General features: G+C 42.9%; 1 protein-coding gene across 1 annotated transcript; it reads left to right on the top strand.

Moving 5' to 3' along the window:
- The first annotated feature begins 81 nt into the window (after window positions 1-81).
- Window positions 82-16,396, top strand: RSBN1 (round spermatid basic protein 1). Its single transcript, XM_085210716.1, has 7 exons — window positions 82-563; window positions 3,597-4,267; window positions 9,606-9,743; window positions 10,146-10,288; window positions 10,932-11,099; window positions 12,216-12,324; window positions 12,695-16,396. Exons 1-7 carry the CDS (start codon window positions 155-157, stop codon window positions 13,154-13,156), a joined length of 2,100 nt encoding a protein of 699 aa, XP_085066842.1. The 5' UTR covers window positions 82-154; the 3' UTR covers window positions 13,157-16,396.
- The last annotated feature ends 9 nt before the right edge of the window (window positions 16,397-16,405 follow it).

Here is a 16,405-nt window from a genome sequence, read left to right as displayed (position 1 = left end):
TCCCGTCGTGCCGGCGCCCACGCATGCGCCCGCGGGTGGACTACACTTCCCGGAGCTCCGCCGCAAACTACAACTCCCAGGGGGCGCCGCGCGACGCCTGCGCAGTGCCGGCTGGCGCTCGGGCCATTTAAATGTGTGTGAGGGAGACTGTGAAATGGCTGCGCAGGTCGCTGCGGTGCGCGCCGTATCCCGGGCCCCGGAGGAGCCGCCCCCGCTGCCCTCGGGAGAGCGGCCCGGCCGGCCTCGGGGCGGCGGGCGGCGGCGGCGGGCCGCTCCCGGCGAGGCGGCCGGCGGCAAGCGGGCCCGGCTGAGCCAGCCGCTGCTGGCGGGGCCCGGCCCGGCGGAGCCGCTGCCCCCGGCCGCCCTGCCCGGCCTGCCCGCCGCCGCCGGGCTCTTCGCCTTCTCCCCGCTCAGCCTGCCGCCGCCGCCCGCCGCGCTCGAGGAGCGCCGTCACCACCACCACCGGCATCGCCCCGAGCCCAGCCGCCCCGCCGCCGTGCAGCCGCAGAAGGCGAGGCGGGGCAGCCCCGCGGATGGGGCGGCCGGGCGGCCCAGCAAGCGAGGTGAGAGGGGAGCGGCCGCCGCTCGCGCTCCCGGCCCGGCCTCGGCCGCAGGCTGCGGGTCCCCCGGCGGAGCCCGCCCGCCGCCACGTCCCCCGGAGGCGGCCCCGCGCCCGGGACGCCGCGCTCGGCCTCTCCCGCATGGGCGAAGGCGGGAGAAAAGGAAACGGCGCTTCCGTGCGCTGGGAGCGCGGTGCGTGCGGGCAGCCCGAGCCGCGGCCCGGCCCGCTGCTGACCTACGGCGGGCGGCAGCGCGGGGCCGAGCGCGGAGCTGCGGCTCCGTTGGCGGCTGCTGCTCGGAACTGCCCTCGGTGTAGATCCGGAGCGCGAATGCTTCCATAGCGAAGCCTTCTTCCCGTTGGACTTCCTTAGCAGAACTGAGGAGCAGCTTTTTGCTTCTTAACTAAATGCCTCAGAGTTCTACGGTTAAGAATCTGTATTTAAGGTCTCTCTTTTTTTGTGTGTGTGTAGTACAGGATAAGTGTCTCACAGATTAGTGGTAGTAAAAAGCCTCTTAGGAGAGGCAGCACAGGTGGGATGCAGCTGTAGTGAGGATGATACGCTGTGAATTCTGCTTCAGGAATAGATGTGATGGTGTGGTGCCGAGGAAAGCTGGAAAGCAGGTGCTTACAGAGTGAGGTCTGAAGTGTGAACTCCAGCTGTAGCGTCTGAAGAATGGGCAAAGCTGTGTGGAGGTGAAGATAGTCTTGGTTACAGAGGCACTGCTGTGTGACTGTGCAAGCACAACTGCCACTGTTCAGTGCTGCTGAACCTCTGTTTGAATGGTGCCTGTGGGACACTGCTGGCTTGATGAGTGCTGATAAACTAAAGGAGTATTTCTTCTTTGATTGAGAGTGCTTCTATATGTCAGTTCTAACCCTGCAACCAAATGAGACTTCCTTTAAAGAAGACTTAAGTGCTCTTTATAATTACCATCTAAATTCCAAATTTGCAGAGGAAAGCTGTTTGCTAGCTGAAAGTCTGAAACTCCCCATTACCTGTCCCAGACTGCACATCTAGTGCATTTGGAGAGGGGGCTGTTGTTTCACTCCAGCTTTTATTCTCATATCTAATTAAGCTGCCTACTTGTCTTTATTGTTCTTATCTTTGGCCGTAGATGACAATGAACATCTCCAGTGTTTTTGCTGGTGTTCCAAAGTGCAACATGTGTATCTGTTATTAGGGAATATCTTCAAGCAGGCTGGTACTTTGAGTGAAAACTAGTGCATATTTGAGGTTTTTAAACCAAATCTCAAGTTAGAGATGTTTAAGATACCATTAACATCTAAAAATTGTCTGAGAAACATCAGCACAGAAGTATTCCCAGCTGTGCAGTCTCATGAAACTCTTGTTTAGGTTCAGCTTGGACTTGGAATCTCTGGGCTCCCCAGAGATGAGGTCTGAGCTCACTCTTTACAGTTGGAAAAGTAACACCTGTACTTGAGAGCATAGTGAATGAGTGAGATTGTGCATGTTTAACTTCTGAGGCCTCCAGAGAAGCTTATTGAAGGTGCTGGTTTACTTGAGTTACCAAAACAACTGGTGCTGCCTTTCTGCTCCTGTCTTCTCTAGTAGTAATAAAAAATAAAGCCACTTGCTTCTTGTAGAATCTGGGGCATAAAGCAAAACTTGTATTTCAGGTCCTAAAGCAATTGTATGGAGTTAGTATTAAGCAATCGACTATTTCTTTCATGAGAAGGCTGTTTGCTACAAGAGGCTGTTAAGAAGGTCAGCCATCTCTAGTACAGAGCTCAGAGAGCAGAGCATTAATGATACAGTTAAATACCATGGTGAAACTAAGTAATTGAAGCTGCATGTATTTGTTGTTGCAGCTTTTCTCCTAGGTGACTGTAATGTGCTTTTTTCTCTAACTTCAAATACAGCAAGAAAAGAAAGGAAATATAAACTATAGCTTTGTGTACAGGGGAAATTTGATTAGCCTGGAGTTCTGTGCTTAGGAAACTGGAAGAGCTTTAGCTATTGCGTGTCCTGGTCAGATATTGCCATCAGCAGCAGATTGCTCTGATGCCTGTAGCTTATCCTGACAATGTGGCACTTTAGGTTTTATGTACATCACGTTCTTTGATTCAGGCAGATTAAAATCTGAGCAATTCAGGTTTTGTAGCAGCTGGACCAGCAGATTCCTATCATTGTTACTTGCCACGGTGTTTGAAGTATTTGTAATCCTGAAAGATAAGCAATTAAGCTGCGTGTTGCTTGACAGATTCTTTACGTTCATCTCTTTAAGCTTTTCAGCATTTTCAAGGTTGATTAACTTCAAAAATCAAACCAAAACTGATAAGTCAGCACTTTTTAGCTAGATGGTTACCTGTAAAGCAGACTGGTGCAAGGTAACTGAACGCATGGATGTGATTGTTTGGATACTTTGTGATACCTGTTCATATTACAGCTATCCCTTTATATTTGACTTTATCGGTTTCTACGGAGCTGAATATGAAAACTTTATTTAAAATATTCTGTTGCTCAGATATATCAGTTCTTTAATAGGAAAAATCAGTGGCCAGAGGTGTTTTCTTGCCAGAAAGTGAACTGCTCCAAGTATTTTTTTTTTCCTCTAAATGTCAGTAATGCTCATCTCTTCAGCTGCACTGTTTTGTTTCTATATTTTTGTCTCCCAAAGCAGGCTGATATTCTATAATGAAAGTGTGATGTTTAAATGTTATGGATACTTGTTTATCCTCTTCCCCTGCATGGCACTGCCTTAAATGTCAGCAGTTATTAATTTAGATGCTCTGAAATATGTACTTCTTTCAAAAGGTATTCTAATAAATTTATTACAAATGGAAGTATTTCTAAAATGTTAAGCTTGAGGTTAGGGGGTTTTTCTTAATTGAAAGCTTTCCTTAGGAAGGGATGTGCTGTGTTTTTGTTCCATTATTCTAAGTCAAAAGACAAGGTGTTACCATTGGTCAATCTTTGTGGGAACAGATAATGGTAGGAATTGCAGTCTTCATTCTTTTTGGATGAATATGCTGCAGTGCAGAACTCTAATCTTCTCTCTGTTATTGCTGCTAGAAACTCAAGATGAAAATGGCAAAACCCAACGAGCTGACAGTCTTATTACGAAGAAGATAAAGAAAAAAAAGAAAAAGAAACACCGGGAAGATGTGAGGGGCAAACGTCTGAAGATGTACAACAAGGAAGTGCAGACAGTGTGTGCTGGGCTCACCCGCATCGACAAAGAGACTTTGTCTCAAGGACAGTGTGATAACTTAGAAATGAACAAGGAATCCTTCAGGTATCTTAAGGATGAGCAGCTCTGCAGACTGAATTTGGGCATGCAGGAGTACCGAGTGCCCCAGGGAGTACAGACACCGTTTGTGACACACCAGGAGCATTCTGTTCGCAGCAGCTGCTTGAAAACTGGCACTAAATTCAGTAACTTCATTCACGAAGAACATCAGTCTAATGGTGGTGCCCTGGTCCTTCATGCCTACATGGATGAACTCTCATTTTTGTCTCCAGTGGAGATGGAGAGATTTGCAGAAGAGTTTCTTGCTTTGTCGTTCAGTGAAAATGATAAAAACGCAGCTTACTATGCTTTGGCCATAGTACATGGAGCAGCTGCTTATTTACCAGACTTCCTGGATTACTTTGCTTTTAATTTCCCTAACACTCCAGTGAAAATGGAAATTTTGGGCAAGAAGGACATTGAAACAACAACAATTTCAAATTTTCACTCTCAGGTAAGATCTGTTTAAAAGCATGCGAGTTTCACAACCCCTGGATGTGATTGACCTCGTTAATCCAGAGCAGGAATAGCCTAAAATAGGTGAGGCACGTTGTTTTTTTTTCTAAGCAGATGAAAAAAAGATTGTTTTTCTGCCTGCTCGAAGTTCCTCTGTGTGCACAGGTAGCTGGTGAATCACACTTGAGGCACTGCTAACCCTCACCTTTTCACAGATCTGTAGTGATTTTTTTCCTGCAAGCTTCTGATCTTTTTCTGAGCTTGGAAGAATATTGACGTTGTTTGAAACCACAGTCAAGTCTGTATTAAGAGTTGCTTAGATCTCAGATGCTAAGGTTACTTTCCCCCCTGTCAGTAGATCAGTTTTTGTTTGCAGTAACATTGCTTTTTAGGTTTCTATGTATCTACTTCTCAGGTTTCAGTGTATCTTGCTTAAGAAGTTGTTTTCACACCCCTGAGTCTGGTGGGTGTTAATTAGTACTTGCCTTCCAATGTCAGATGGCTAGAGTACTCTTAATAGCCTTTGATTTAAGGCTTTCACTTGATGTACTGCCTTGATATTGATAGTTTCAGCCTATCTTAAATCTGTAGAAGTAAAACCTTTTCATCCTTTGTTTAGAGGATAAAAGCTTAGTTCTGAAAGCTGGTCTCTCAGGGCTCAAGCTCTCAAGATATCTCATGTAACTTAAACACATTCATCAGTGGCATTTAAGCTAAATATAGGATTCTGTTAAGAAAAGCCCTTACCTTTGGCTCTTGTCATCAAGCTTGGAAGTATCTGTGACCATTCAGCAGTGCTATGGTTTGGGTAAATTTGTAATAAATGGAGTTAAACCTCTTGTTTCTCAGTCTAGCCTGAAAACTGTTGCTTACTTCTGCTGCAGTGCTTGAAAGAAGTTAAGATCCTGAATATTGGATCACTTGTTGGAAGGAGGAACTGGGAGCTGTATAACTTCAGTAATCTGGATCTCTAGGTGAAGGTTACCAACTACTTGTATATCAGATTTGCATTGGAAAAGTGGTTACTGCCTTACAAGGTTATTGTATGGTAACTTGCAGAGTATTTGAATACTTCCCAGCAGTTACAGTCACCATTAAATCAGTAATTATACTGCTTAGCTTATGAGTGGTTTTGACAATGGATAGCTGCTGCTGCACTCACTTCAGAATAGCTTTGTGTGAATAAGAGGCTTCCTTGGGTTACAGTCTATGCTGGTATTCAGTTAATTCTATTTTAAGCACTCTCTGAACTCGATTGAGTCAGACGTTAGGTTCAGTTGGGTTGAAATGCCTCTCTAACCAGGTCATGCTGAGCTGGGTTTAATCTCCTCTGCCTGAAGTGTGTTGGTATGGTTCACACACTGAACAAATGTGTGCAGCAATGTAAGTTGTCACAGCTCTTGAGGCAACTGAAATATGAGTCTTTAGAGAGTATGGGTAATGCCAAAACATATGAAGATGTATTTAAGCTGATGGATTAAACCACGGTAGCTGCATTCTGCTAAAACTTACAAGCTAGCTTGTAAGATTTATTTGCAGATGGTCAAAATGTTCTGCTTAGGAGAGCAGAGGGAGGATAAGGCAGCCTAATTTGGATAAGTTTCACTTTTGGACCTTCCTATGTGAGGAAATGTCCCATACAAAAGTAGGTTGTACAATGTTACACCTGTGCAGACTAAGCATGGCCCAGAGATGTTGCATACTCTACTTTCAGCTAAGGATGCTCAGTTGAGTTGCCTCAGCTTTTATGATGAACCTTCTGTATGCATGAATTTGTTTGCTCTACTGAACCAGGCCTTTGGCCTCTGGCTTGTATGGCATTCAACTGTTTCTTTTACTGGTTTAGGGAAAAGGAATGTTGTTAGAAAGCCTCTCGAGTTCCAGCTAAGGAGCTGAATCTGGAAGACTTTACTAAATCTAATGATCAGTTCCTTGGCAAATTGAATTCCTCTGCTGTCAGGGCAGTGAGGACAGTACAGATGGAATACTTAAAGCAAATCACTCCAGTGTGTGTTTGGCTTTTGTACATTAAAGTACTTAAGCTTGAATATTCTCTGGATTTCTCCTGCTGGTTTTGGCTCTGGCTTATTTATTTGAATACTTAAATGCTAAAGCTAAGCTTTAGTTTAAAGCTGTTCAGTTACACTCGGAGCTTTCAAGACAGTGACTTGTAAACTCCTTTGCCCTTGTGCAAAGGAATTAGAATGCTCTTAGCAGTGCAGCTGAAAGGAACCCATACTTTCTCTGGCAGTTATCTTACTACAACTGCTAAGTCTGCACTGAGAATGAAACGTACCTAACCTTCACAATCCACTTCTGCTTTTTTCTTCTCCAAGAAGAAACTTATTTTCCTTGTAGGTCCTGCTCTCACAAAAGAAGGATTTGAGAAACAGTAAAGGAAAGAGTTGAGGGAAAAATCAGATTTTTCTATAAGCTGATATTGCTTCTGGGAAGGAGATGGGAGAAACAGCCAACAGGTGAGAGATAATAGGAAGCTTTCCTACTCCTGCAGCATGCTGTCAGAAAAGGTTAAACTGTCCTTGACAGCTATGGCCAATGAACCATACTGCTGTTGGGTGGCTGCCCCATCTTAACTTCTCTTACTGCCGGAAGAAGCTCTTCCTTCAGAAAGGGTCATTTCTTTTTTATTTGATTTTTTCCAACAGAAGCTACCCAAGTATTTAAAAAAAGAAAAAGAAGCAGTACCATCTGTCCTGCAAATGTGGTGTATCCATTAAAAGCAATATGCATCGTACCTGATGGTCTTACTGATGTATCTGACAGGTTGTAGACAAACACAACCCTTGCTGTAATGGTAGAGAATGTCACACTGTCCTCCTTCCTTCTCCTTTGTTAATAGGAAGCCTTCTTCTGTTCGTTCTTTTTATAGCAAAGTCTTTGTGTGGTTGGTTTTGTAGCTGATTTGATGTACTGAAAAATCACTGTAACTGGTTCATGCTTTCCTTGAAACCACAGAGAAACTTCTCAAACACTTTAAACTAATGAACTTCTTCCCACTGTGACTGTAGGACTTGAGATGAGTACAGCAGCCTGTTCAGGCCTGCAGTGAGCTGGCAAATGTTTTCAGTGTAAACACAGGCTGATTTTAATCCAAGTGTACATATTTGTTATTAAAAACCAGCTAAACATAGAAATCCAACATTTCTTTCAGGTATTTTTATCTCCTTCTGAGCTCTCAGATTTTTTTTATATCACATTCTACTTCCTTAAAAAAAAGAAAAGGCTTTTCTATTTTTTTTCTTTATAAAACTTAATGTTTTTACAAGGAAAATCCTGTGTGTGTTTTCTCCTGATTCATTTTGACTTTCACGACAAGCTCCTGTGAGATATTAGTGAACCTCAGCAAGTCATGTCAACAGAACATAACTCGTCTGGAAGTCCTGTCTCTCTGTTTGCCTTAATGGCACGAGGCAGTTAACAGTAACTGACTTAAGGACTGGGGCATTTTAGTCCTTCGTTCTCCTGTGGCTGCACAGACCTGGGATAACACTGGTTTGTTTCAGCTGAAATCATTCTACCTTTACCAGTCCTGTTCTAATAGGATCTGGGGACTTAACTTTCACTGAGGGCAACAGCCAGAAAGAATTAACAGATCTCCAAAGACGGTGCCTGAGTCAACAACAAACAAACAAATAAAATGTGTGCTAATTCAACTTCAGGTGGTGTAACTCAGGGCAGTGTTCCTGTGAGCGACCTGGGATGTAAAGCTCCGTGCATCCGGGTTCAGGTGATGTGGTGCAGCTTAGCTTAGGGCTCAGCAACAGAGCTGTACATGAGATCACCTCCTGCTTCTCACTGAAGTTTTTATTGAAGCTTTTTATTGAAATGTGTGTCACTGCTACCAACGGGATGTACGCAAAGGAGGAGGAAGAAGTCTGGACAAAGGAGCGAGCTAAACTTCTGTACTTGTGCAGAATATCTGTGGTTGCTGCTAGAGGACAAGATTGCAGCAGTAGCTGTAACTTTTATCTCTCCTAATTTCTTTTTAACAACTTCATGGAATATTTAACTGCGTCTGATTTGTTGGCTGGAAAACTGCAAGAGCAATCACTTCACGTGAGGTTATTTCAGTCATACATCTGTGGTGCATAGGATACCTTCTGTAACTCCATTGATAAATGGCTGTGAGAAACCAACTTATGTTGTCACTTGCTCTCCCAAGAAAGGTTTTATGATAACCTCTTGGAGTGGGTCCAGAGGAGGGCCACTAAGATGATCAGAGAACTGGAGCAGCTCTCCTGTGAGGAAAGGTTGAGGGAACTGGGCTTGTTTAGCTTGGAGAAGAGAAGCTCTGAGGAGACCTTATTGTGGCCTTCTAGTGCTTGAAGGGAGCACATAAACAGGAGGGGGAACGGCTGTTTGCATGTGTGGACAGTGATAGGACAAGGGGGAATGGTTTTAAACTGAGACAGGGGAGGTTTAGGTTGGATATTAGGAGGTAGTTTTTCACCAGGAGGGTGGTGAGGCACTGGAACAGGTTGCCCAAGGAGGCTGTGGATGCCCCATCCCTGCAGGCATTCAAGGCCAGGCTGGATGTGGCTCTGGGCAGCCTGGGCTGCTGGTTGGTGACCTGCACACAGCAGGGGGTTGGGACTGGATGAGCATTGTGCTCCTTTGCAACCCAGGCCATTCTGTGACCTGAGAACAGGAGATAGTCTGTGCTACTGAGGATGTAAAACAAACCTGTGAGATTCATGTGTTCCTTGCCATAGCTGTGTTGGTAGGTTATATTACAAACAATAAGCCTAAGATTGGTATAGATAAAAACTGAAATGTACATCTGACTGTTGGTTTTTAGTTAGACTTCTCATTTCCTCAGTTTATTCTCTGATTTTACACACTGTAGCACTCTTTGCAGAACCATTACACGCAGGAAACAGGTTTTTCACTGCAGTCATAGGGAGAAGGCCTATGGGATGTTAGAGTTTGAAATGCAGATGCAGTATTCAAATGCAGTGATTAATAGTTCAAGCTTCCTGGTGAAAAACTGAGTCACAGTAAAGCTTTGGTTGTCAGTTTTCTCACGTCAGCCTGGAAGTGTTGCTCCTGAATTAGTCAAACACTCCCTGGTTGTTATTCAAGCAATAGAAGCGTGTCCTATTAGTAGTTTAAACAGGATTTATTTTCTCTTGGGATATCCTACAGACATTCTGAAGTCTTTGTGTACTCCTAGACACCACTAATGAAACAGATGGAGGCAAGTCACGGATTTGGATGACAACTCATTTGCAGCTTAGTGTATTATATTAAATAACTGTAATTTCTTGTAACAGCACTGAATCTGTGGTGGTGTTTTTTCCTTTCTGGCCCTTCAGGTCAATCGAACGTACTGCTGTGGAACCTACAGAGCAGGACCCATGCGGCAGATCAGCCTTGTTGGAGCAGTGGATGAAGAAGTCGGGGACTACTTCCCAGAGTTCCTGGATATGTTGGAAGAGTCCCCATTTCTGAGAGTAAGCAGTAACTTGTGGTGTTTAAAGTGTATTAGGTACTCAAAAGATTGCTAAGATTCATATGTTTTCAAGTGATTAGAAACCTTAAAAGTATTTTCCTCACTGATGTACTCATCACTGGAGCTACTGAGGATGGAGGTACATTCTTCCCTGTATCCAAATGGAAGGTACTGAACTAACTGGCTATGGCTCTGTAAATCATTCAAAAGCTAATTATGATTTATGCTATCATGCATCAGCTGCCTAGTTATCTACTTCCCTAAAAACTAAGTTTGAAGTTACCTTGGAACATACCTTACTTCATAAAGAGTGTCAGTTTTGGTAGTAAGTTTGAACAAGGCATCATTTAGTTTTTCCATCTCACCTAGTGTTTTTTCTCCTTATTTTTTTTTTTTTTTTTAGATGACTTTGCCCTGGGGTACTCTTTCAAGCCTCAGACTTCAGTGCAGGTCACAAAGTGATGATGGTCCCATAATGTGGGTGAGACCAGGAGAGCAGATGATCCCAACAGCTGATATGCCAAAATCGCCATTCAAACGGCGCCGGTAATACTTGGCTTCTCTTTCTCTTCTAAAGGAAGAACACTGCAGTTATGTGTTCTTTGGACTTGAGAACAAAATCTTGATATTTTAGATGTAATTAGTTCTTCGGAAGGCATATTCTCAAGCTTACGTTCTTCATTTTCATTTCTATTTCAGATTAGCTCAGTGAACTGAGCTGAACGTGATATTTGTGATTGTGATTTTATCACTTTTCAAAGTGATATGTCCTTGATCAGTGCTTCCTTAATGTTAAAACCAGTTCTTGCAGTCCTCCAGGAGACATATCCTTCAGCTAATTTCTGGAGGAAGAACTAATTTGGGGACTTTAATGCTTAAAAACAACTTGGATCCTTAAACCCTTAGAGCTGCATTTTAGTGTTAGTGCTGTCACAGGGAATACTGTGGTGTGTAGATGTACTTTCTGTCTTTCTCAGATTGTGCTGTAGAACTAATTGTAGATGAAAAATTGGAAGCATGTTTTGATGTGATTGAATCTTTTGTTGTCAAATAACCAGAGTGAAGGAAATGCTTTGGCCTTTGATTTTGAAACCTGCAGTATACAACATGTTCAGATACTTCAGTACAAGCATTCGTTTTTCTGAGCAGTTTGCCACAGATCTTAATATGTCTTTTAATCATGTTACAGGTCAATGAATGAAATAAAGAATCTCCAGTACCTACCTCGGACCAGCGAGCCCCGTGAGGTTCTGTTTGAAGACAGAACAAGGGCTCATGCTGACCACGTGGGGCAAGGATTTGACTGGCAGAGCACAGCTGCTGTAGGTGTTCTGAAGGCTGTGCAGTTTGGGGAATGGTAAGTGCCACTGAAATACTACCCTTGTAGTGGGAGGGGGCAAATATAAATGTTTTCTCTCTGAAAACATCATTGGAAAAAAAGACTAACTAAAGAAATTGTCTAAACCCTGTAATGAGATAAATGAGGTCTGTAGCTTGAGAAATGTAAGGCATTTATCTATTATTTTTCTCTCTTGTTGGGGGAGTACTGAAGTTGTAACAGAAGTTTACAAAAACATTTAGTGACATACAGAATAAGCCTCAAGGTACCAACCTGGACTGTTGTCTGTGATTGTTCTCTTCCTAAGCAGCTATATTGGTGCTAATTTTTGCAGACAGCAATCTAAGAACTCAAGAATGGCATTTAATAGCTAGTGTTTTCTCATTTTGTGTACATGAGGTGTTGCTGTTGACCTTACACAGAAACTGTAGATTTGCATAGTTATTTCTAACAATTACTGTAAGTGATAGAATTCTAGAATGGCCTGGGTTGAAAAGGACCACAGTGATCATCCAGTTCCAACCCCCTGCCATGTGCAGAGTCACCAACCAGCAGACCAGGCTGCCCAGAGCCACGTCCAGCCTGGCCTTGGATGTCTGCAGGGATGGGGCATCCACAACCTCCTTGGTTTTTAATAATAGTTTTTAATAGCATCATTAGCAGTACTGTTAGGTTTTCATATGGGGATGCCAGAACTTCTTTTATCTGATTCACAGCCATTAGATAAAAACCAGCTGATTAATATTGTCCTCATTACAGCTTCAGAGTGCCACATGGTTACTCTGCATTTTTTTCTTTTATACAATATTATTTTGCCTAATCACAAAATAAAAGAGGCAAATTGTAGCTCCAAGAATGTGCAAGATACTTTGGTATACAGCAAATGTCAGCCTCGTTTTCTGGCATATCAGCATGGTATTTGTCCACCAAATCATTGCTTCTGTTGTACATGCATTAAAAAAGAAAAAACAACAATCTACAGACTGTGCCTCCTTTCCTATATAGCATGCATATCTTTGAGGAGTGATGAGACTTTGTGCCCAGTAGAAAAGTGAAGAAGGTAGTTTGTTCAGTGAAACAATAATCTATAACTGAAGTTCTTTATAAATCCTTGCACTTCTCATCTCCTTGTAGGAGCGACCAGCCTCGTATAACCAAAGATGTGGTTTGTTTCCATGCTGAAGATTTCACTGATGTTGTGCAGAGACTTCAGCTGGACCTGCATGAACCACCGGTGTCACAGGTATTTGAGCTTTCCTACTGACAGCACTTTGTAGGAAGCTTGACAATTTTCAGGTTCATTGTACAGCCACCCCTTCTGTATCCCTGTGGCCATCAGTTCTCAGCTCCCTTTTGCAATTTTCTTTCTTGTGTTTCCTTCCTACCAAACTGGGATTCCTGCTCTGAGTCACACTGCAGTCTTCTGTTATTGTCATCTCGTGTAGTTATTATGATTGGTGGCCCTCGTAGAACTAAATTCTTGTTTTAAAAAAAAAAAAAGCTCCTTAAACAGAAATGTGATGCAGATCCAAAGTATGTTATTTTAGGTGGGTACTGAATTATTGACCCTGAACGGAGTCCAGCACTAACTTTACCATCTTTCCTCCTCTCAGTGTGTTCAATGGGTGGATGAAGCCAAACTAAACCAAATGAGACGGGAAGGCATTCGCTATGCTAGAATTCAGTTGTGTGACAATGACATCTACTTCATCCCTAGAAATGTCATTCATCAGTTCAAAACAGTGTCAGCAGTCTGCAGCTTAGCCTGGCACATACGACTTAAACAATATCACCCCGTGGGGGAGACTTCTCAAAACACGGAGAGCGATTCAAACTTGAACAGTAGCATTCCTGGAAAGACAGAGTCCAAAGGTGAACCCCGATGTGTGAGTGTAAAAACAGAGTGTGAAGAACCAGGGATAGAAATGCAGCTTACCACAGGGATGCTCTCCTCCTCTGTTTCTTCGCTATCAGGACTTGTACAAGCAGATCAGGTGGCCCAGCCCCTTCCAGGTTTTAAAACAGAGTCTGATCAGCAACACAATCCGCAGGATCATGCAGTCTCTTCTGTGTGATATGTATATAATCAAACATTTTTTAACAACTTTTTAAAATTTTGATGTGAAGTTATAGTTTTATAACTGGCTTATGTTTTATTGGAGAAATCTTGCCTATAATTCTATAAAGAAAGGTGACATTCCAAAATGTCAAGCATATCTTTTTTACACAGATTATGCAAAATTCAAGTTGTATTTTAACCCCTTAATACAACCTGTAACAGTGGTCTACCACTTCTTTCTGTTTAACTAATGAGATATTGAATATCTCTTCAAAACCAGAATGAAATTCCTCCAGGAGCATAAAATGATTTAACTCTACTGCTTGGTGTTACTTCCCGATTTTCACTCTCTTCACCAGAAAGTGATGCTTTTGTAGAAGACTTGTAGGAACTTTCCCCATCACATTTTAATTGCTAGGAAAAAAAAAAAAAAGAAAGCACAGCACTTTTGTGGACAATTTGTGAAATATTTGGTGTCTGTTGTTGACGCGGTTCATATGCAAGTTGGTTTCTAAACGAGCTATAGAAATTGGTCTGTATTTCTTACAGATCCTACAAAGGTGATCTGTAAAACGAACTGCAGAAAGTGTCTGATCCTGTTGAAATGCCATGGCTTACTGACCTAACGCTTCTCATAGCGCTGCTTGTACTTTTTGGCGTGAGGGTTTTGCTTCCAAAAGCTGTCTGCTCTGGATGTGATTAATACTAGTGTCAAAGGCAGAGAACCTGTTGGTAGACTTGTGGAGGAACTTGTTATCTTTGAGCACTTTAAGGCTTTCAAATGCTAACCAACTTGGCAGCTTGTTTTGGTCGGGTCATAATATATATGTCCAATGGAACCACACTTTCCCTTGTACTGATGCACTTAATATAACAGCGTTGAGTTGGTGACTGACTTATACCATAAGAATGTCCATTTTCTAGGAAGTTCTGTATTACTGTTTCACAATAAAAAGTATTATGGCATCGGACTGCTGTTTCCATGTGTAGCTTTTGGGTGCCCAGGTACTGTGGAATAATCAGTGGTACGTGCTGAATACGTAGTGTCAGCTCTCAACAGTTCTTGAACGATCTTTCAATATTTCTAAATGTTAATATGTAATCTGTATTTGACTTTCACTCACCCCATCTATTGCTGCCCTTTCTGGTCACTGAAAGGAACGATCCTGTCCCTCTCACCCTCTCCCTTCCCCCTACCCACATTTAGAGTACAAGTTGGGTTTTGGTGCAACTGAAGCTGTCTCCAGATGGCTTTATCTGTTCTCATCCTCACCAGGGTAGGAAAGATTTGAAACACTATGTTAGAGTAGACAAATGCAAAGATGCTGTGTTAGTTCTGGACGCATCTTTTTAATATCGATTATTACTCTTCTCTTTATAAGGGTCTCTAAAATATGTTACTCTATTATAAAAATTACTTTGTGCAATATTGTTTGTGTAGGCTTTTATATACATATTAGCACCTCAGTGTAGAGGTCACTATTTTAAACTGATAGAAAAAAAATCATCAGATGATACTGCAGTGATTAGTTAGAGCCTGTATTACTCCTTATGTGTATGTATGTATTGTCTTCGGTACAGAAATGAGGACTAGGAAATATTTCAATTTAAAACTAATTTACAGATTGAAGTGGTAGTGACTCGTTTAGTAATCTGTGTAAATAAGGTGTTAGAATGGAAAGCTTTTATGATAAAATGTGATTCATGCAGGGGTGTAATTTAATCTTAGCAGAAATCCTAGATCATCTGGACCGGTTCGTTAACGAGCTGTTTGTTCTCTGGTGGGTTTTTTTTTTTCCACTTTTTATGTTGAGAGGAATTTCATAGCTTTAAGGGTTGTGCAAAGTAAAATTCCTCACAGGCAATAGTGGTTTCAGTTCATCCTTCGTGTCTGAAGATCGTATCACCTGAGGGCGTTCTTTCCTTTTAAGAAGTCTGCTAGTCTTCCAAGTGCCCGTTTTCCTTCTCTCATGTGCTGCTCTGGCCGTGTCAGCAGAGCAATGCAAGGCAGTGAGGTTTTGCTCAGGAGCTGACAGAGCTGCAGGTACTCCAGTGATCCCACAAACGTACCTTAAAGGCCCAGTGACACAGAATAAGAGCCCCTCACACACTGACCTGTCTGCTTTGTGTTTGAGGCAGAATGAAGAGAAATCAATTTGGGAATCCTTTGTGTAAATTCTAATGGTGTCTTTTAAATGGATAAAGGCAGAAGATGGGAGTGACTTAGGTTGCTTTTAGATCTGCTGTAGTGAAGTCCGTGAGCACTGCCTGAAATATCCCAAATGTCCTGGGATGTCTTTGGTTAGAGGGATGTGCCCCCTACCATCGTGCTCTCTCCATGCTCGGTTACTGATAACATCTGTCAATAGCACATTTAGGTATGTTCTCAGATCTGGATGTGAAGCATAGGAGGGAGCTGTGCCAGAAGTGATAGCAGAGTGCAGATTGCAGGTGAGGTTCCCCTGAGCTCCGTTCTCTCCTTCAGATGTGCTTTGGTCACTGTACGCAGCTGACACCGCCTCCTTGGGAAGGTGGGATGCTCAGTGCAGCATTTCAGGAGGTTTATTGGCTCTCTTCATAGGCATAGATGTCACCACACAGAAAAAAGGGCTGCGTTCTGTGCTCTATCAGCTCTCCTCACCCCTTACAGTGGGACAGAACTGTCAGAGCTTCTACCATGGCCAGGAGCTCACATCCATCACCTGGCACGGCCCGCTGGCTTCAGATGCCGATCAATGGAGGGGTACAGCCCCAAAATCCCAACTTCCCAGGGCTGATGGGGCAGTAGCACATGGCATAGAGAAGGCGACCTACTGTGGCACTCGAATAGTTTAAGGAACTTCCAACGCTTCTGGTTTCTCTGTACAACGTGTGTAGCGGTTTCCGTGTTGCTGTTTTGTGATTAGGTTTGATTGGCAGCTACGGTTTTCTGTGGTTAATTTACGAAGCCTTTGCTGACCGAGGACGCGTCCCATTGCCTGGAAGGCTGTTTGCTTTGTGCGGCCTTAGCATATTTATTGACATTTAGCAAGTGTTTTACGGAGGTTTTTATACTAAGTCGTGTACGCAGGTAAAGCTCTAAAACCTCTCTGTGAATAATCCTTACCACGGTGCATTTCTTTCAGTAGCTGACTGTACCTGTGTCCGAGCTGTTTCTTTGTAAAATAGTCCAACGGAATGCATAGAAAAAAATTTTTTTTTTTCCTCCCTGTAAAAAGTATTTTTTTAATAAACAAAGTCTGATTTTTGTCCTTTACCGTTTGGA

Source organism: Meleagris gallopavo, chromosome 28 (assembly GCF_905368555.1).
Source record: "Meleagris gallopavo chromosome 28, MGAL_WU_HG_1.1, whole genome shotgun sequence".
NCBI classification, from domain to species: domain Eukaryota; kingdom Metazoa; phylum Chordata; class Aves; order Galliformes; family Phasianidae; genus Meleagris; species Meleagris gallopavo.
Note: the sequence above shows the minus strand (reverse complement) of the source record. Positions and strands in the feature narration are given on the sequence as shown.